Source organism: Enhydra lutris, unplaced genomic scaffold, assembly GCF_002288905.1.
Source record: "Enhydra lutris kenyoni isolate GAN:26980312 unplaced genomic scaffold, ASM228890v2 scaffoldscaffold50, whole genome shotgun sequence".
Taxonomy (NCBI): domain Eukaryota; kingdom Metazoa; phylum Chordata; class Mammalia; order Carnivora; family Mustelidae; genus Enhydra; species Enhydra lutris.
In genome coordinates, this window is record NW_019154134.1 from 15,577,854 (window position 1) to 15,599,116 (window position 21,263).

Below are 21,263 nucleotides of genomic sequence, written 5' to 3' on the forward strand. Positions count from 1 at the left end.
TCTCTCTCCCTCTGCCCCGCCCCACTACTTGTTGTGTGTCTCCGTCTTTCTCTCAAAAAAATAAATTTTAAAAAGACCAAGTTAGATGTATCTAAGTATTCTATTTCTTTTTCTCTGTTATGTTGTAAGTAAAATATGGCAATCATGATGTAATACCCAGCCTTCATTAAGCTGGGTAATAGAATCTTAAATTGATATGAAGTCAGCAGTTTCAGGCGTGATCTCCTAAAATGAAGGTGCTCTGAATAATACTGAGATCTCAAGATAGCACCAATATAGGCAATGATTACAATAATAATACAATATATTATTATTAATTATTATTAATAATATAAAATGTTATTTCGGCTCTCATGTTATTCTTCACTTAGGATTGTTGAATAGAAATATGAAATTACGCTCTACGGACTGGGCCAGCCCGGAGCATGTGTTGAATGTGTTGAGTATGTCAGGAAGCAGGCCTTTATGTGCCCCCCGCCCCGACCCCAGGAACACAGGCAGCTACCTAAAAATGCCCTCTTCACACTAGTCAGAAATCTAATAGAAAACATAACATTGGGAAGAACAGGAAAGAAAGAAACTACAAATATAACTCATTTAGTTAAGTCAGTTATGCCCTTAGTTTTTGCAAAAGGACCTGTAGTCTACGCTGTTGTTATCGTCTATTGTGTAGCATATCCAGTTTATGAATCCATTTTTCTAAATGATATTCAAAGAAATACACTGTCTTAACTTTCAGGGCAATTTTAACAACATCAAAATTTCTACTTTGTATACACAATATAGAAAATCCCACTGAAATTATTTTTTATTTACCTGTTTTTGATACTGGAAATGTGAGGGTCTGGCAAAGAAAAGGACACAGTTATGAGATAGAAGTGGGGAGGATTGGAGAGAAATTAAGAAAATTTTTACTTATGTATAATGAAATTTTGAAGAATGATAACCAACTAAGGTGTTAAAATGTAGTGGTATAATATTTTGAGGAAAAGACCAAAGTAAGGGGGCTCCTTGGTGGCTCAGTGGGTTAAGCCTCTGCCTTTGGCTCAGGTCATGATCCCAGGGTCCTGCGATCGAGCCCTGCATCCGGCTCTCTACTCAGCAGGGAGCCTGCTTCCCAGCCCTCCTCTGCCTCTCTGCCTACTCATGCTCTCTGTCAAATAAATAAAATCTTTAAAAAAAAAAAAAAAAAGACCAAAGAAAGAATTTTGCAGATTTTCTTTCTGTCCATTTTTACTAATAAATAGCTGAGTGATCTTAGGAAGATCATTTAACTTCAGCTTTCTTGTCTGTGAAATGAGTGTACAAGGACATGTGTAAGTGTGTGTATACTCATGCATTCACACTTTTATATAAAACCTCTCTGTTACTGGAAGAGGTTAGGAAGAAACTAAATTTTCTCACCACAGAGAGTAAATAAAGTAAGAGCCTTTACTGTCAGATGATACGAATTTGAAAATTACCAAAAAGCACTTTAGGCGTTCCCCCACCCCTAAAGAGGAGAAGCTTCACCCAAAGAGGTCTGAGACCTGGTTCTGAATCAAGTGGAATAAATTCTTTTTTTTTTTTTTCTTATTATGTTATGTTAGTCACCATACAGTACATAGTTTTTTATGTAGTGTTCCATGATTCATTGCTTGTGTATAAAACTCAGTGCTCCATGCTCCCTCCTGAATACCCATCACCGGGCTAACCCATCCCCCCACCCCACTTCCCTCTGAAACCCTCAGTTTCCCAGAGTCCATAGTCAAGGGTATACGAGTAGCTGAGCTCCCCTGCTAGAACCTCCAAACAAGCTCTCACGTGGATTAAATTCTTATTCAGGAAGGAAGAGTCAACTATAGCAGAGTTGTCTAGAAGTATTGGCTGATTCTGTTGGAAAATCCTTAAGCAGTAATTCTGATCTTGCCTGGAGATTATAAGGGAGAATATTCGTATGATCAGCTCTGGGACAGGAATGTGCTTTAGAAGCACATTTTAGAAGTGCTTTACTCCTACAAGAGCCCTCTAGAGATTTCTGAGACCTCAGAGTCTGACTGGCAGACAGTGCCTGGTTACAGTTGAGTCAGAATTGTTACGTGTCATTTCTGTGGTAGGTCAAATATTTCAGTATAGATAGTGATATTTTAACTAGACCTGATTTGGGTCAGATTTTTCTCAAAACATCCTTCTGCCTGTTTATGCTTGTCTTACCTTTTTGGGCAGTCCGTCATTTTTACCTCCTCAGGACCATGAGTTTGAGTTTTCTGTACTGAGTATGTTTAATCTGGGCTTTCTGAAGTAGCAGCCCGAGTACTCCAAGATGCAGCAAGGCCGGGAGCTCCTCGTTTGAGAGCCCATCCTGACTGAGCATAGCATAGAGTGAGAATTCTTCTCACCTCAGTTGCTGAGTCTTGTCTTGAGCTTTTGCTCTAAGCTCACGGCCATTGTGACCAGGTGAACCCAAGAACCCAAGTACCTGGGACCCTGCTCTCCAGCAGTGTGCCCATCTTCTGCCTTGGCTCACCACCCTGCTGGGAATGCCCTCTGCTCAGGATCTCCACCTGTTTGTTTGGGTCCTTCACAACTTACCCAGCTCTTTCCAGGCCCTTCTCATGGGAGGTATTTTTCCTCTGTCCCTGCTACATGTAGCTCCCACCTAGATGCTCCCCAACCTTACAACATCCAGTATTATACCTTCGAGAAACTCCTATTGTTGTGCCCCACACCTTAGGACACACTTTCCGGTGCTGTCAAAACCACCCTTGAGGGAGGCCTGGGTGGCTCAGTCATTGAGTGTCTGCCTTCGACTCAGGTCATGATCCTGGCATCCTGGGATCTAGTCCCATATTGGGTTCCTTGCTCTTGGCGGGGAACCTGCTTCTCCCTCTACAGCTCCCCTGTGCTTGTGTTCCTTCTCTGGCTTTCTCTCTCTCTCATAAATAAGTACAATCTTAAAAAAACAAACAAACAAAAAAACCTTGATCAACCCAGGTTAATCACTTGCACATGAACACTGTGACTTGAACTGTTAGCCATCCCTAAGGGAGCCAGCCCACAGCCCTGTTATCTCCCTGGCCATTATGAGTTTCTTCCTGTTGCAGGCACCTGCTGCTGGGATCCCATTGTGCGCCAGTGCCTCTTAGGGAGGGTTCCAACTCCAGTCATGCCAGCATGCTCAGAAGTTCTCCAAGGATGTAAAAGGAGGTTATTATAGAAAAAGGAGTCTAACTGTTCCCTGCCTCCACTGAGAATAAACGCAGAGGAAACAATGAGTAATGTGTGCACAAAAATGCTTCAGTACTGGAACATAAAATTTTGTATCGATAGGCAAAGTGAGATACAGATTGTTATATTAAGTAGTACCCTCAGTTAAAATACAGTTATTTGGAGGAGGCTAGGTGGCTCAATTGGTCAAGCGTCTGTCTTCAGCTCAGGTCATGATCTCAGGGTCCTGGGATTGAGCCCCCATGTAGAACTCCCTGCTCAGCGGGGAGTCTGATTCTCCCTCTCTTTCTGCCTCTCCCCCGCCTACTCATGCATGTTTTCTCTCTCTCTCTCTCTCCTTGCCCCCCCCACAAATAAATAAATAAAAGATTTTTAAAAATAAAATATAGCTATTTACCTGCTGCAACGTAATGTGAAAAATTACAGAATCATAGCAGCAAAAGCCTTACACCAACAGTCTAAAATGAAGGCTCTAAAGCTAAACATTGCTCTTTCAAAGATGTATTTAGTTGGGAAAATATAAAGCTGAGAGGTGGGCAGCCCAGGTCTTGATGGAGAGAGAATGCACCCAGTAGTAGGTCTCTAAGGCTCTAGAGACAGATGTCCCTCATTGGCTCTCACCCAGACTGAATCCATTACACCTGCTGAGTCTGTCCAGAGTGCATTTCCTCCCCGGGACCATGAACTGGCCATCCAGATGTGCCATGTATATTCTGCCACCTGTTTTGAAGAAACATCTGGTGTTTTTATTACCTTGCTATTGCTGGGAGAATTTTCCATTCTCCTCTAAGGCCCTCCATTCTTTTGAGTGATGTTGTTTGTATTGCTGCATACAGGTTCAAATGTTCTGTCCAGCTTTCCTCCTTTTTGTGCAGTGTTGACTCATTTTCCCCAGATACTTGTTCATATGCTGCTTGCTGTAGTCTCTTGATCTCTCTTGCCAAATGACACTAAGGCATTTTTGAAGTGTTGGAAGCCTTTGGCTGGGGTTTTATCCAGCTGTCCTTGTTTGGTATGTTGGCAAGAGAGTCCCACTCTCCATTTGTGTAGAATTTGCCCATTATTTCTGTTCTTCCCTCTCAAGTGGAACCAGGTTAGCAAATGATGGAAAATTAAATCCAGATGATTTGTGATAAGGAATATGTTTTTTGAAAAAGACCATGGTCATAGAGAATGCTCAGAATGAGGTTATGCAAATGTTTCTATTATCACACTTTCAAGTGGTACAGGCACTCTTGATTCTGATGCAAGGCAAGGCAATTCTGGTTAGCTTTTTAGTTATTTAATTCTTCTCTTTTAAATAGCAGAGCTCACTAAAGCATAAAAGAATTAGGTCTTCAAAAGAACCTGCCTCGTAATCACCTATGTGCTTCATAGCCCAACAGAGATGATGAATAAATTTGCTTTGGTCCCGCAGTTTATAATTTACCAATGCATTATTGTAACAGAAATGGTTGTCACACTCTTTCATTTCAGGAAACATGTGATCTGAGTAAGATAAAACCTGAAGCCAGAAGATACTTGGAAAAGTCCATTAAAATGGGAAAAAGGAATGGGCTCCATCTTCCAGAACAAGTACAAAATGTGAGTTTATGTTTCTTTTTCTTATTGGAAAAAAAAAGAATAAATAAAATACAACAAACAGTTTGGGAAATAACATATTTGTAATACAGAAAATAATGCATAATATAAATCCATTTTCAATGTATTTGGTAGTCAGTGGTTTTAAATTCTACAACTCCTCTTAATCTCATGGTGCCTTACAGACAACTGATAATTGTTTGGTTTTTTTTTAATCCTCTGCAAATTATATTTGTTTCATGTGTGCTGGGCTTATTTTCCCTGCTGTAGTATACATTTTCTTATGGCTGGTTCCAGGGTTTAGTAGATGATTAGCATTTTCACTCCCTTGGTCACTGGTAATAAAACTTTTATGATGGAGGGGCACCTGGGTGGCTCAGTGGTTTAAAGCCTCTGCCTTCGGCTCAGGTCATGATCCCAGGGTCCTGGGATCGAGTCCCGCATCCGGCTCTCTGCTAGGCAGGGAGCCTGCTTCCCTTCCTTTCTCTCTGTCTCCCTCTCTGCCTACTTGTGATCTCTCTCTCTGTCAAATAAATAAATAAAATCTTTAAAAAAAAAACAACTTTTATGATGGAGAGTTTTAATATAAGCAATTTGGAATAGAATATCCTATGATTAAAACAGTTGAGGGCACTTGGGTGGCTCAGTTGGTTAAGCAACTGCCTTTGGCTCAGGTCATGATCCCACTGTCCTGGGATTGGGTCCCGCGTCAGGCTCCCTGCTCAGTGGGGAGCCTGTTTCTCCCTCTCCCCTGCCTGCCTCTCTGCCTGCTTGTGCTCAATCTATTTCAAATAAATAAATAAAATCTTTTAAAAAAAAAAACAAAAACTGTTGACACTTGAACAACCTGGGGGTTGAGGTGGCAACCCCCCCAGACATTCAAAAATCGATATAACTTCTTACTCCCCAAAAATGTAACTACTAACAGCCTGCTATTGACCAGAAGCTTTACCCATAACATAGTTGATTAACATGTGTTTCATATGTTTCATGTTTTATATATACTGTCTTCTTAAAGTAAGCCAGAAAAAAGAAAATGTTGAGAATATTACAAGGAAGAAAAAACACATTCATAGTATTGAACTTTATTGAAAAAAATCTATATATGTTGCCCCAGATGGTTCAAATCCCTGTTGCTCAAGGGCTCACTACCTATGCCCTTTAACGGAAGATAGATTAGCTACTGAAAAGTGCTTCTCAAACTTTTTCTTTTGTCTAATGCTGATCCCATCCCATCCAGTTTCAGAAGTAAACCCAGCTCCAGAATTAAATCATTCTTCTTGGACAGGACATATAACCTTTGATCTGTTTCCAGGTCATTCTAACAATAGAACAGGAAACAAGTGTGAAAGACATCCGAACCAAGTGATGTCAGCACAGTAGATACAACTGAAGGTACCACTGAGATACAGGTACCTTTCTGTCATCTAATTGCCCTTCGAACACCTTGTATCCTCTTAAGCCTAGTTAGAGGAGAAATGTGTGACTGATCTCACTTTCCCTACCTTTTGTCTTCCACGTCAGGCATCATTTCCATTAGGGGCATTGTATTAATTGAAATGTATTTATAACTGACATTGTTTAAACAATAAAAGAGATTTATTTGCTTGTATAACTAGAAGATCCACCATCCAGAAGGACTTAGAGAAGGCTCCCTCGAAACTCCCCTCCTGTCTTAATGGCCCAAGTTGGATCATATGCCTAATCCTGAATCCCTCTTTAGTCAGGAGAATGCCATGCCTGGCTTACCTGAACCAGTCCATACTTTAGTAGGGATGAGATTACCTAACTGGTGTAGAGTTACCCTAGAACTTCAGGTGTAGGTCCCACTCAAATTATAGGACTAATGTAGAATGGGGGAGAGGTAGAAGGGAACTTGGGGTGATAACCAGAGTGTCCAAAAACAGTACTGCACAGTATGTGTTCCATCAGCAGACTCAACTTTAGTGCACATCAGAATTACCAGGTCATTCTTCTACACAGTAGAACAGTAAGCAAGTGTGAAAGATATCCAGGCCAAGTGATGGTTTACAGCAAAACTCTGAGTACAGTGTCCCACCTCTCAGACTTTGTGTTTCAGTTGGCTTGGTGAGGGTATCAAGATATGCGTTTCTAACAAATTCCCTGGTAATGTTGAGGCTTCTGGTCAGGGCTGTGTTTGAGAACCATTATGGTTAATGTGAATTTCATTATCTAGCATTTTTAGAAGAGGGGGCAGGTTAATAAAAATGTTTCATGGTTTTTCTTGTGGTTTCCTTTGATTTCTCACCTAATAGTCTTTATACAAATGTTAAGGCCCATATCAACTTAATTTACAAAGATCTATAAAACTAAGACATGACCTGTTTTCCAAAGCAACAATAGAATTGATTCTCTCTCTGTTACTATGGCACCAAGTACTGATTTCTATATTAAAACTTTGAATGGAAAAGACTAAAAGATGTTAATTATTAACAGGCTACTAGAATCATTCATTCACCCAGCAGCTATTTATTGTATGTATATATTATGTGCCTGAGTCTGCTTTGACTATACCTCCTAAATTTATTTAGTTCTTACAAGCTTACAATTATTTGTTTTAAGATTTTATTTACTTATTTGAGAGAGAGAGTGAGAAAGAGCACGAGAGGGAAGAAGGTCAGAGGGAGAAGCAGATGCCCCACTCAGCAGGGTGCCTGAGGCGAGACTTGATCCTTGGACTCCTGGATCATGACCTGAGCCACAGGCAGTCTCTTAACCAGCTGAGCCACCCAGGTGCCCAGTTTACGACTAATTTCTAACCCATCCCTGGGATTGCCTTTTTATACATGTTGCATAAAGATCCTCGTGGACACAGCGTAGAAGACTGCAGGAAACTATTTTATGAAACACATCTTTAAAAAACATACTTTCTGAGGGTTGGGCATAGAAGCCAATCTTCATATAAAAGTGAAACTTATTTGACTCATAGCATTAAAATGAAGGTTTCATTTTATTGCTAATATTCTGTATTTGTATCTTCTGTTCAGGAAATCAAAGCCATGAAGAAAAGAATGAGTGAGCTATGTATTGACTTCAACAAAAACCTCAATGAGGACGATACCTTCCTTGTATTTTCCAAGGCTGAACTTGGTAAAATTCTGAGTTTTTTCTGGTTAAATAATATAATTTAGGAAAAGAATGTTACCTCACAGTTTGCCAGATCAAAGTTGAAAGAAGTCTTTAAAAAATGACCCTATACCTTCTACAGAACCCATTACCACTTCTACAAAAAAGACAGCTGAACCATGCCTACGTTGTATGCTAATAAAAATGTGTAAACTATTTCTAGAGACATTCCAAAGGAGATTTCATAATATTTCTTGGTAACTTATGCCTTCAGTACCTTGAAATTTTTTGCCTTATAATATCGCCTACATTGAAACTTACATTAGTCTCTTCTTAACCTGTTCTGGATCTTTCTAGGCTTAGTTTTACCTGTTCTCCATCAAAACACCATCTGCACAAGTGCACTGAAGCTTATTCACATTTTGAATTACCACCTCCTAAGCCACCTGTCCTCTAATCACCACCCGCATTCCAGTAACATCAAATGATATTGTAAAGATTGTCATTATTTTACTTGAATTTCAATTACTCCACAGAATTCCGAGAGCTTCTTAAAGGCGCTGTGCCAATGCTAAATAAACTAATAATGAGTAGAAAAATTGATGTATGAAAAAATGACTTTTTGCAGGTGCTCTTCCTGATGATTTCATTGACAGTTTAGAAAAGACAGATGATGACAAGTATAAAATTACCTTAAAATATCCACACTATTTTCCTGTCATGAAGAAATGTTGTATCCCTGAAACTAGAAGGAAGATGGAAATGGCTTTTAATACGAGGTGCAAAGAGGTACTCTGAATGTTTGTCTTTTTTGTTTGTTTTCATGGAGATTTTTAAGAAAAGGGTTTGCGTTGTTTACTAGTGTTGAAGCCAGCTCAGAGACCAACATGCCTATTTGAGTATTATGCCTCCTGATTCCTGAAGGCTGCCAGCTTTTCCCTGGCTTACTGGGATCCTTGGTGTGGCCACAGCCTAAGCAGTTCTAATTAAAATAGAATGGGTTAAATAAACTAAAAGTTGTATTCTTTTATGAAGTCAACAGTCCAGGACTGGTGGAGTACCTCCCTGTCCTCAGCAAGTGACTTCCAAGGCCATCCCAGCTATCACCGTTTCTCAGCCTGTTTGGAAGAGGGAAAGTAGAAAACAGAGACAGCACCTTTAAGAAGACCTGGAAATAACATACATCAAGTCCATTCACCTCCTATTGACTCAGATTCCATCAGCTAGGCATGTATCTAGCTGCAGGGGACTCTGGGAGATGGAGTCTGAGGGGATTCTATTACCAAAAGAATTAGAAACGCATTCTCAGAGTCAGCTAGACATCTCCATCACAGTCTGCCTCTCTGGCTCTCCGGATAACTGTGAGTGCCTGTATGAACCCATTCACTATATGCCAGATTATAACCAGTTACAGCCGTGAGCCCAAAGACCATGATGTCAGGACCCCTCCCCACTTTTAGCTTCCTCATGATCTAGCAGCCTGTGAAAGAGAGGGCATGTGGTCTGGTCTGTTCATCCCCAGGACACACAGCCACTGGTAGACTAGGAACACAGTAACCATACTAAAAACTGCTATAAGGACAAGGAAAGAATGGGAAACATACAGCAGGCGCATACCAATTTTCAAAAACTGTTTGGCAGGAATTGTGAGGATTCCTTGCTCTGATGAAGTTCCTCGGACAGCTCATTAAAGTGATTTGGGGGTTTTTTTTCTAGCAAAAATTTGTTTAGCAATTGTACTACTGATCCCTGGTCTTGCCTACCAAGAATTCTTTCTTATCTGTTACCCTCCACAACCGTATCCTGGGCAGCTACTAGTAAAGATTCCTGCTGATGCTGGTTTGAAGCCTGATTGTTTTAGGGATCAAATAACCACAAGCTTTTGTAGGTAAAGCTCTTGATGCCTTTGGTTAATATATTACCTTCTTGTCTGTTTATGTCCAGATTCATGTTAAAATAATTTTTTGGTCATTTGTTGTTTTTTTTTTAAAGATTTTATTTATTTATTTGACAGAGAGAGATCACAAGTAGGCAGAGAGGCAGGCAGAGAGAGAGGAGGAAGCAGGTTCCCTGCCGAGCAGAGAGCCCAATGTGGGGCTCGATCCCAGGACCCTGAGATCATGACCTGAGCCGAAGGCAGAGGTTTAACCTACTGAGCCACCCAGGTGCCTGGTCAGTTGTTCTTAAACCTACTGGATCTTTTTACATTGGCTCATAAATCCTGTCCATCTTGCTTTTCCTCGATTTAACGGAATCTGCTTTGGGGCCTTCTGAAACAATGGGCTTGAGGAGGAAGGCAGCGTACTTTAATCTCTGCAGTTCAGTAACTCTGAGTGACAGTCTTTTCTCCTGATATTTGGAGGACAAAGCAATTGGCTCTGCCAGCCATCTCAAGTCCTAGATTGTAAGCCACAGCCAGAACCTCTGGTAGTAGAAGTCTTTTCCTTCCATCTTTGCAAACTGAATGGTCTCAGTTGAGTTCATCTCTCTCATGTAATCTTTCTAAAAGTCCAAATAGCAACAAACATGCACCAACATTAGTTCTTCCCCAGCAGTTCCCCCAGAGCAAAGTCTCAGTAGGTAATTGTTCTGCCTTCCAAGTTATGATGTGAAATCATTTTAACAAATGTTACCCATGGTATACTGAGGATAGCCAGCTTCCCAGCCAGCAAAGTCTCTGTCCTCACCTCCTCTTCCTGTACATCTTTCCTTTTTCTTAGAGCAGTACCTTATTCCTAATATCAGCCTCTGTTGTGTAAGGGTACAGGTTAAGCAGCTACACAAAAGCCAACCAAAAGCCCAGTGACTAAAATAAGATAAAAGCTGTTTCTCTTCAAAAAGGATTAGTGGTTGGCAGAGGCTGGGACCACTGGGGAATTAGTGTTTGATGGTTACCAAGTTGGTGTTGAAAAAGTTTTGGAAACAGTGGTAGTGGTTGCACAACAGTATGAACCGAATGCAATTAGTGCCACTGAGTTATGCACTTAAAAATGGATAAAATGGGAGTTCTGGCAGGAGTGGGAAGGAGAGTGGACCCCAGAGGGCCCTGAGCAGCCCCACCCCCATGGCCTAGTTACCATCACACCCAGAAGGAGGCGCAGCTGCCCTAGCTGGCCCAGTCCCCATCACTGTCACCAGTAGGAGCAGCAAGTCAGGGGAGGTGACCAGCCCCTGCCCACCCTCTGCTCTTCAGACACCAGGCACAGTAGCCTGGGCGCCATCGCCTCCACGGTGGCCGCGGGCAACAGCAAAGTCATTACAACAAAGGTTCTGGAAACAGTAAAGTGGTTCTGTCAACAGGAATGAGAACAAGGAAAGTATGTTTGTATACCAGACTGTCATAAAAAATAACCCCGGGAAGTACCTGTGCAGAAGAAGGCCAGCCCGCCCACAGGCCCCAGTTCGCACCTGACCGCACCTGACCATCGGCAGTGACCACTCCTCCAGCCGGCCCCCGCCCCCCCCCCCAGCACGGGGATAAGCCCTGGAGGGCACCGACAAGCAGGGTTCAGGAGAGCAAGGCAGGCCAGGGAGATGATTCTGCAGGGGTCCTTCTTGGCAGAGACCATCTACCATCTGAAGAGGACCGCTTTGAAGAAAGTAAGGAAAATTAAAAGGAGAACCAATGTCAGAAGCACCTCAAGATCCCTGCCAATTTCACTTCAATGACCCATGCAGATGTCCAGAAAACCCCAAACCATGAGATTTCACAGAAACAAAAGCAGCCAATTTACAGCTGAGAGTTGGTTGGCTTGTAAGCCTGACAGGGCAGGGCTAAGAAAATGTGGGCTTATTGTTGCTGACATCATTTGGTTTAGTCATCCAACAAGAGGAGATAAATAAGAAATTCCAGGAATAAAAAATGAGCAAAAGTGGCAATTCACAGACCTGTACCCCTGGGGATAAAAATACATTATATGTTTATGAAAAAATTTAAAAATAAGAAATTTTTTTAAAAAAAGAGCAAAAGACTGTAGCCAAAGACCTTAACTGCTTGCATTGTACCCATTAAACAGGTAACCAGAATTTCTAATCTGCGTGATCTACGCACCATGGGGTTTCTATTTTTACCAAAAAATGCCCCTTTTTGGTAATGATAAATGTATTTAGTTTGGATTTTGTTTTGTTTTGTTTTGTTTTAAGCCTGATTTTTCTCAACCCATCATGAAAGGTTTTTAAATTGTTTCATAACTGGTCAAGTTGAGATTTTTAAGGACCTCATTTTTAATTTGTAATAAAAATTTACAACTTGTGGGGCGCCTGGGTGGCTCAGTGGGTTAAGGCCTCTGCCTTCGGCTCAGGTCATGATCTCAGGGTCCTGGGATCGAGCCCCACATCAGGCTCTCTGCTCGGCGGGGAGTCTGCTTCCTCCTCTCTCTCTCTCTCTCTCTGCCTGCCTCTCTGCCTACTTGTGATCTCTGTCTGTCAAATAAATAAATAAATAAATAATCTTTTTTTTTTTAAAGTTTACAACTTGATTTTTTTTTTTTCAAAAAGTTAGACGGCACACACCTGTTAATAAAAGTCTTAAACAATTTTTTAAATGGTTAAAGTGGCATTTTTGTTGTGGTTGTTATATATGTTTTACCACAGTTTTTGAAGAAAGGTTTATTTCTCTTGCAACTAGCAGTACAGAGGTGAGTGATCCAGAGCTGGGGGAATTAGCACTGCCGTCCTCGGTATTGCGGCCTCTGAAGTCACTGTTGTCATGTGCTGGTCGCAGCTGGTAAGACAAGTATTTATACAGAGATGACTCGGGAATTTTACTCATCACCTCTTTGAGAGTCCCTTGTCCCATTATAGTCCCACAAATAGTTTTAAGGAAGGCTAGGGAAGGTGGTCACAGTATCCTGTGTCCAGTAAAAACTCAGAAAATCCTTTTACTAAAAGAAAGAATTGTGGGGCGGGGGGAAGGAGAGAGATTTCAAGAAAATTGGCAGTCTATAGTGACCTCTAGGAAATGGTGGAGCCTATATGAACCTGGGTAGCCTGATCTTGGCATGTGATCTTCCTTAGAAACGTGTCTATAAATATGATTTCATCCTTGAGGGGTAATTTTTCTTTGACCTCAACATTTATTAGTCTCTAGGAGATTACTTTTCCTTTCATTGTTAAAAAAATAAAGCAATATCATTACTTGTTTTCTTAATACATACATAAAAAAATTTTTTTGTAATGACTTGAGACAAATCTCTGCAACATCCGTACGTGTAGAGGGTTCCATGGCATTAAGTACGTTCACATTGCTGTGCAAACATCACCACCATGTGTCTTCAGGGTTTTTTGTCTTCTCTAGCGGAAACTGTACCCATTAAATGCTAACTCCCAACCCCGCTCCCCCTCCCCTGCCCCGGCATCCACTGTTTTCCTTTCTGGCTCTATGAATTTAACTCCTGGGAACCTCATGTAAGTTGGAATCATACAATATTTATGCTTTTATGACTGACTTACTTTACTTAGCATAATACCTTCAAGTTATGGTTTAGCATGTATGAAAATTTCTTTCCCTTTTAAGACTGAATAATATTACATTGTATGTCTATACCACATTTTCTTATTTTTTTTAAGATTTTATTTATTTGAGAGAGAGAAAGAGAGAGAGAGCATGAGAAAGGGGAGGGTCAGAGGGAGAAGCAGACTCCCTGCCTAACAGGGAACCTGATGTGGGACTTGATCTCAGGACTCCAGGATCATGACCTGAGCCAAAGGCATTCGCTTAGCCAGCTGAGCCACCCAGATGCCCCTATACCACATTTTCTTTATGCATTCATCCACTAATGGACATTTGGGCTACTTCCATCACTTGGCTGTTACTCACATGATGGTGTAGTGAACACAGGTGTATAGATATCTCTTTGAGTTCCTGTGGAACACACATCCACAAGTGGAACTGCTAGATCATATGGTAATTGTGTGTTTAATCTTTTAAGGACTTGCAATACTGTTTTCCACAGCAGCTACACTTGTTACATTTGCATCAGCAGTATACAAAATCTCCAAATTCTTCACATCCTCATTAACACTATTTTCTATTTTCTATTATTGTATAATAGCCATACTAATGGGTGTGAAATTAAAGTGGCAAACTTGTGTTTATATGTATTTATAAGTACCAAAAACAAATTTAAGTATCAATATTTGTTGTAGTCTTGTCAATGGAATTAAATGTGGAATCCCTGTAGTCCTTAAGATTACTTTTTCACTCCAAGTTTATAATACTTACAATTTTATTAAGACTTCATAGCAATCTCCTGAGTCTTAAAAAGTCAGTGATTTCAGAAGTAAAATTAGATCATGAATTTTTTTTTTAAGTCTTTAACAGTGAAGTGGAATCATTTATTAGGAGGTTGAGATGGTTTAAAAATAATTGACAATTTTACCAACCTACAGATACATGTAATAACTTCCTTTTAATGCTTTGGATCCAATTAATGATTAGTCTGTGTTTTTGTTGTTGTTTATTACTAGGAAAACACCGTAATTCTGCAGCAGCTACTTCCTCTGCGGGCCAAAGTAGCCAGACTCCTTGGCTATAGCACACATGCTGACTTTGTCCTTGAAATGAATACCGCGAAGAGTACAAGCCATGTAACAGCCTTTCTAGGTGGGGTCTTTTTTTAAATCAGTTGTATATTTCCATTTTTCTTCTTCTTTGACTGTTTCACTGTATTTACCTAAATGCATATGCTCTTGTTATGTATTTGTGCTTCACAGTTTGTCACAAATGTAAGATAAACATGTATTTGGCTCTTTATGGGACCTGGCAATTTGAGAGGCAACCCCAGAGCATGAGGTGAAGGCAATGGCCTGAGAAGCCCTCTAAAGAGAAAGAAGAAAACTTAGGGAAGACACAAAGTGATCTAACTCTGATGAGGCCTGTAAGAGAGTAGGTGAATATAGGCAGTCAAGAGGATGACTCAGATGAGAACATGCCAATTTTAAATTAAAGTAAATTAGGGAGAAAGTGAAATAGTCAAAATTAAGCACAGTATAGAAATTGTGGTATCCATCTAAGAAGTGGAATTGCTGTATCCAAATAAACTTTCTTTATAGAGGGATTAGTGATAAAACCCATGGCTGTTAAAGGCATTGAGCAATTTTTAGTAATAGTGATCACAGGTTTCATCTGATTTATTTTCCCTGGCTTTTTGAGGAGCCTCATCTCATTGAAGAATAATCATGTACATGAGAGGGTTTCACTATTGTTTTGTTTCCTGAATTACAACATTCTGGAGTCCAAGTTCTCTGAGATAAACTTGAGCTTTGTTGATGGTGGGAGGAAGTTGTGGCTTGGTTTGGCTGGTGCTGAAAAAAATGGGAGGGCAAGGAGCCATGAAATTAATTACCGGGAAGAAAACAGCAGTGCTGTCATGATAGAGCCAGCTTTCTTTCCCTCCCTCCTTTCTTCCACCCTTCCTTCCCCCCAGTTATCTGCACCAAGTACTATAAAAGAGGAAAGACATTGGTATATGTATGAATGTGCTTGCTCCCCAAAGCAATAAATCACTGACTTTTCCCACTTCCCTCATAGATGATTTAAGCCAGAAATTAAAACCACTGGGTGAGGCAGAGCGAGAGTTTATTTTGAATTTGAAGAAAAAGGAATGTGAAGAGAGAGGTTTTGAATATGATGGAAAAATCAATGCCTGGGATCTGTATTACTACATGACTCAGACAGAAGAACTCAAGTACTCCATAGATCAAGAGATCCTCAAGGAGTATTTCCCAATTGAAGTGGTCACTGAAGGCTTGCTGAACATCTACCAGGAGTTGTTAGGTCTTTCATTTGAGCAAGTGGCAGATGCTCATGTATGGAATAAAAGTGTGACACTTTACACCGTAAAGGATAAAGCCACAGGAGAAGTTTTGGGACAGTTCTACTTGGACCTCTATCCAAGGTACTGAGAATCATGTTGTTAGAAGGGACCCTAGGGATTGAATTCCTACCCAGATTAAGACTCTTGTCTTCCAGAGTTCTCTTGTATGGTTCTTGGAGTTCTGTGGGAGTAAAGATGTGGGCTCTGAAGTCAGAGTGTCTGGCTCCGTCACTTACTAGGCAACTTAATGTTCCTATGCCTCCGTTTATCTACATTATAGGTTTGATCAAACAGGAATATTAATTCTACCTGCTTTGTAGGATTGTAAGGATAAAACGGTTGGTTAATTATGTACAAAACATTAACTGGAAGACTACCCTGCATATAGAATTGCTTAATAAATGTTTGCAGCCATCATCATCATCATCATCATCATCATCATCATCATCTAGTTTGTGCACTGCACTTACTTAATTTAAAATTGGCCTCCAAAATACTTATTATTCAGGTAATCTCTCTGCCAGTACTCTTCAGTCTCTGGCCGCTTCCCTGAGTCCAGTTGAGAGGCAGCACAATACAGCAGGAATAGCAAAATCTTTGTAGTCATTCAAATTGAGTTGGGATGCTTAGGTGATTTAACTTGAGACTCTGTTTCCTCATCTGTAATGTGAGAGTGGTGATCCCTTCACAGGATTGTTTCATGCATTAGGCTATACATGCATATCACCCTGGCTAGGTAGTCAGTGACTGGGAAGAATCAAGAAAACATTGTTGTCTCTGAAACATGTGGTAACTATGGGCTCTATAGGGGCTCCATCAGCCACGAAAGGATTTGGATCACTTCCTCTCTAGGCTGCTTTCTACAACAAAGCCAGTTTGTTACAATTACCAATTCATTTTACTAACTAGGCCACAGGAAATCACAGTGACCCCCTACTTTAGTGGCACAAACAGTTTTTAACCCGAAGACTGGGTGACTTTGGGTGGCTGCTGGGAAGGAGGCTGGATAACCGCATCATCCAGTGGAGAGTGGTGCCTTATCCCAGTGTTTTATGGACTTACTTTCACTTTCAAAATGGTCTAAAAATAAGCCCTTGTCATGTAGATGGGTCTCTTTTTAGTAAGAGTGTTAGCATGCAGTTTTAAGCCAGAAATTCTTTCAGGGGAAATCCTTCAGCCCTGGAGTCTTTTAGAACTATCCCCAGATTCTACTTCCAGGGTCACAGATAACAGTTCTTGCCACCCCAACCTGCTGTCTCCCTGCCAACATAGGGTCACTTTCTTTTGCACTCTGAGATCTGGCCTTTGCGAGTAGCGCTAGGATGGGAATCAGAAGCCCATCTCTTGTGAAAGTAGTGACCTACTTAATATTCACTTCCTTTCACCTTCCTGTCACTTCCTAAAAGTGAGATGGAGTAACTTGTTTTTTTTCTCAGTGACTCAAAAAAGGATATTTGGAGTAGGTTTAAGAAAAACCAGTTACTTTTTTTTTAATCACATTTCAGTGTTTATTCATTGAATACTGAAATTCTCAAACAAAACAAAACCAAAAATACTCTGATGATTCCAACATAAGATGCTTGACAGGGACATTTTTATTTTTTTATTTATTATTATTTTTTAAATTTTGTATAGAATTTACTCCTGGGGCATAAATTTTTGTTTCTTCAGTTTCCTCTGGGATATCTTTTTCTTCTGTGTGACCTCCTATTCTGGCTTAGGAACAGTCTGCTCTTTTTCAGTAAGGATCCTCTCAGTGCAGCAGGGAGAGCTCATGTATGGGTTAACCCGACCAGGAGCCCTGTAAGTTCTACGCCGCATCTGGGGGGCACTGTTCACCAGAGAATCCACATTTAAACCCTTAAGGTACAGCATTACTCTCTCCATTTTTAAACATGTACCGTAAAAATTCAGCACTCTCTGGGCCGCCAACCCTGTGTCCATCCCCACTCTTTGGCCCGGGCACACCTCCCAAGTCTACCGTTGTAGCGATGGAATGGCCCATACCACTTCCACAAAGTGGTATCCTTCAGATACTTGGTGGCTTCTTGGATATGCCTACCTTTGATGGCCTGGGCAGTTTCACATATGTTCTTAAAGTGTACGTGAAAATTTGAAACTATGATTTGCATGATTTTGTAGGGTTTTCTGGGTCAAGTGACTAGCAGTACCATTTTCAGAAATCACTTCAGGTCACTTAGGGGAAGAATGATAGGGACATTTTTAAAAATCACCATCATTTTATAGACAAAATATGAAAAGGTAAAATGTCAGAATAAAGAAGACTTTAAAATTAAATAAATCAAGTTTTTTCTTAAAAGGAAAGATTAAAAACCCCTCAATGCCACTGACTTTTAAATCGGTAGAAAGTCCTTGATTTTAAGCTATTCTTAGACTTTAAAAGTTCTCCAAATATCTCAGCCCTTGTCTGTCTAACACGGTGGCACCCATATTACTCTCAAATGAAGAATATGCTTTTGGGGGGGAAAAACATGTTTTTGGCCTTTCTTAATGTACTGAGATGCACTAAATATAATAGGATTAACATGTCCAGATTACTTTAGTTTTCCCCTGTTGAAAAATAAGGTTTATAAATCTATTTACACATTTACAATCAACTATATGGAAGTGGAAAGCCCTGAGTAGCCCATTGAGGCACCAGTTATCACATTCAGTGTATCGTTTCTGGTGTACCCATCCACAGCTTCTGTCCCCGCCTCTGTCTGCCTACCCTTCCTGTGTCCCTGCTCAGTGCTGACTCAGCCTGTTCAGTAGATCTCATTTGTAGGTCTGGCACACACTGTGTTCCTGTCTTTCCTTCAGAAGTAAAGGATTTTTTTCTGTTCTCTTGGCCTTGGCAGTGGGTTTCCTCCAAGGCTCTTAGCACAACAGCGTTTCTTGCCCTCCCTCAGAGAAGCGAGGCAATGCTTCATTCCTCTGTCAAGACAGCTGCTCCCTCTCCGGGCCTGCATCAGGACTGATGCTCCAGCAGGGCATCAGCCTGCTACCCTCTTTGCGTGCGGCCTCAGCGAGGTTCAGGGAGAAGACCCTGCACAAGGAGGCAGAACGTCCTTATCTATAGTGCCCAGGGGCTCCCCGATTTCGCTGGTCCACCATGGCCTTTAACAATTTGTTAAAAGACTTCTCTTATTGGTTTCTGTAGTATTTGCCCCAGGCTAAAAAACACGCTTGCCAGGCGCCTGGGTGGCTCAGTGGGTTAAAGCCTCTGCCTTCAGCTCAGGTCATGATCCCAGGGACCTGGGATCGAGCCCCACATCTGGGCTCTCTGCTCAGCAGGGAGCCTGCTTCCTTTCCTCTCCCTCTGCCTGCCTCTCTGCCTACTTGTGATCTCTGTCTGTCAAATAAATAAATAAAATCTTTAAAAAAAAAAAAAAACACACTTGCTTCCTTGCTTCCTCTCCCCTTGGTGACATCAGTCTTAGACTATAAGTTACTTGATTGCCTTCCCATTAGTGATGAATTCAAGAAAAGTGGTGATTTGGAGATTGTGTAGCATATTGTTGTTGTATGGATAGGAGCAGTGTCCTTTCCAGCTGTGTACCTCATCATAGGAAGCTGGAAAAAGCTGGTTGTTTTGTTTTGTTTTGTTTTTTAACTTGAATAGCAACAGCAGGGAAAGCAGATCAATAAGGAGTCACCAAGAAAGACAATGTAAACAAGGGTGTATATCAATCAAAACCTATCAAAGTAAAATGTCCTACCCCAAACCTGAATGTACTACTAATCCTGAGGGGGTGGGGGGAGATGGAAACCTACTTCTAGAATAAAATCCAATTGCACATACCTTTTTGAGAGACCATCATTGTTTAAAAATAGACAACTTTATAGTGTAATTTATGTTTTTCCCAAGCTAACTAAAAGCATTCTGTTTCAAAAAGGCCTGACTAGTTTATAAGAGGAGCACATTTACTTGTGAACACTGATTCTTCCTTCCTTGAATAAAAGGAACAACCTTATTGTGTAGTATTTGGTTTTTATCAATTCTGATTTTAAGAAAAATCTGTTCAGTAAACCAAACTATATCTTTTATTTCAAGTTTGCTTTAACACAATGTAGTATTTAGTGACACCATCTTTGAAGAAGGAAAGTAAGATCCCATCAAAGTAAACCTTGGGCTCTACACTGGGTGTGGTGTATATTCTTGATTCTTACATTACAGTTTTTCCGCAGAAGAAACCTTGGAGATAAAACTCATGTGCAGTGATAGTGGGGTTTTGTCTGCACAGTTTTAGTTTGTCCATTTTAATATAATGACCTACTTTCTCAAGGGTGGATTACGTGTTTCAAAGCATCCTCTGGTATCAAATAAGGCTTCATGATTGAGAGAGGTCACAGCAGTGTTGTTGCTACAGAAGAATGTTCCTATCTCACCAGTGATGCTTCTGGTTCCCAGGGAAGGAAAGTACAACCACGCAGCCTGCTTTGGTCTCCAGCCTGGCTGCCTCCTCCCTGATGGGAGCCGCATGATGTCGGTGGCCGCCCTCGTGGTGAACTTCTCGCAGCCAACAGCAGGCCGGCCCTCTCTCCTGAGGCACGATGAGGTGCGGACCTACTTCCATGAATTTGGTCATGTCATGCATCAGATTTGTGCACAGGTGAGTGATTTTTTTTTTTTTTTTTAATCTTAAACCTACCAGTTGTTTTCCCGGCTTTTTTTCTACTGCTTTTCGGTTCCTCCCCTTCACGTTTTTTCAGAAGCTGAACATGCTCAAGAATCTCATAGGCGGGGCGCCTGGGTGGCTCAGTGGGTTAAGCGTCTGCCTTCAGCTCAGGTCAGGATCCCAGGGTCCTAGAATCTCATAAGCCTTCTGTAAAAACAAAATTTTTCTTACTCCTCTTACGTACCATATTTTTTGCTCAGAGGTTAATCCCCTAATGAAGGATCTTCATTGAATACCACCCTATGGAAAAAGGAGATTATCACCAAGCCTTATAGATACTCTGCTTTTTCCATTTTATTCTTTTCTTCTCCTTAGGAATTTAGTGTAACATTCACAGATAAACTGTGCTATAATTTCTCTTTTCTGCTTGTTAATGCTTTGTTTAGTTGAGTGGTTTTCAACTGTCTCAGACTCTACTCCTTTTTTTTTTTCCAAGATTTTATTTATTTATTTGACAGAGAGAGAAATCACAAGTAGGCAGATAGGCAGGCGGTGGGGGGCGGCGGGGAAGCAGGCTCCCCAATGAGCAGAGAGCCCGATGCGGGGCTCCATCCCAGGACCCTGAGATCATGACCTGAGCCGAACTCAGGAGGCTTAACCCACTGAGTCACCCAGGCGCCCCCAGACTCTACTCCTTTTTTGATAATAAATATGTTGAAACACCTCCCATGAGTAGCCTCAAATTAAAATCATAGATAATATAGTATAACCATGTGGAGAATTTGCCCAGAAGGGCGTATGTGTGTGCAGTGCATTACAACTGATTTGTAATGCAGTTCAGTAAACTAGGGCCACGCTGTTTGAGGATAATCCATAAGAGCTTGTTAATATTTGACTGTTATCTGACATAAGAAAACATTGAGTTAGTAGTTCCATCAAACAGTTTAGA

The 21,263-nt window shown here is 41.0% G+C and overlaps 1 protein-coding gene and 1 pseudogene across 1 annotated transcript in view; one reads left to right on the plus strand and one right to left on the minus strand.

The window, feature by feature from the left end:
• Positions 1–21,263, plus strand: part of LOC111156932 (neurolysin) — a 93,181-nt gene that overhangs the window by 47,214 nt on the left and 24,704 nt on the right. The window contains exons 4-9 of the mRNA XM_022518086.1: positions 4,684–4,791; positions 7,797–7,899; positions 8,504–8,664; positions 14,344–14,479; positions 15,407–15,773; positions 20,107–20,308. Coding sequence (XP_022373794.1) covers positions 4,684–4,791; positions 7,797–7,899; positions 8,504–8,664; positions 14,344–14,479; positions 15,407–15,773; positions 20,107–20,308 — 1,077 coding nt within the window. The remainder of the gene's footprint in view (positions 1–4,683; positions 4,792–7,796; positions 7,900–8,503; positions 8,665–14,343; positions 14,480–15,406; positions 15,774–20,106; positions 20,309–21,263) is intronic.
• On the minus strand, positions 17,331–17,824 carry LOC111156892 (annotated as a pseudogene).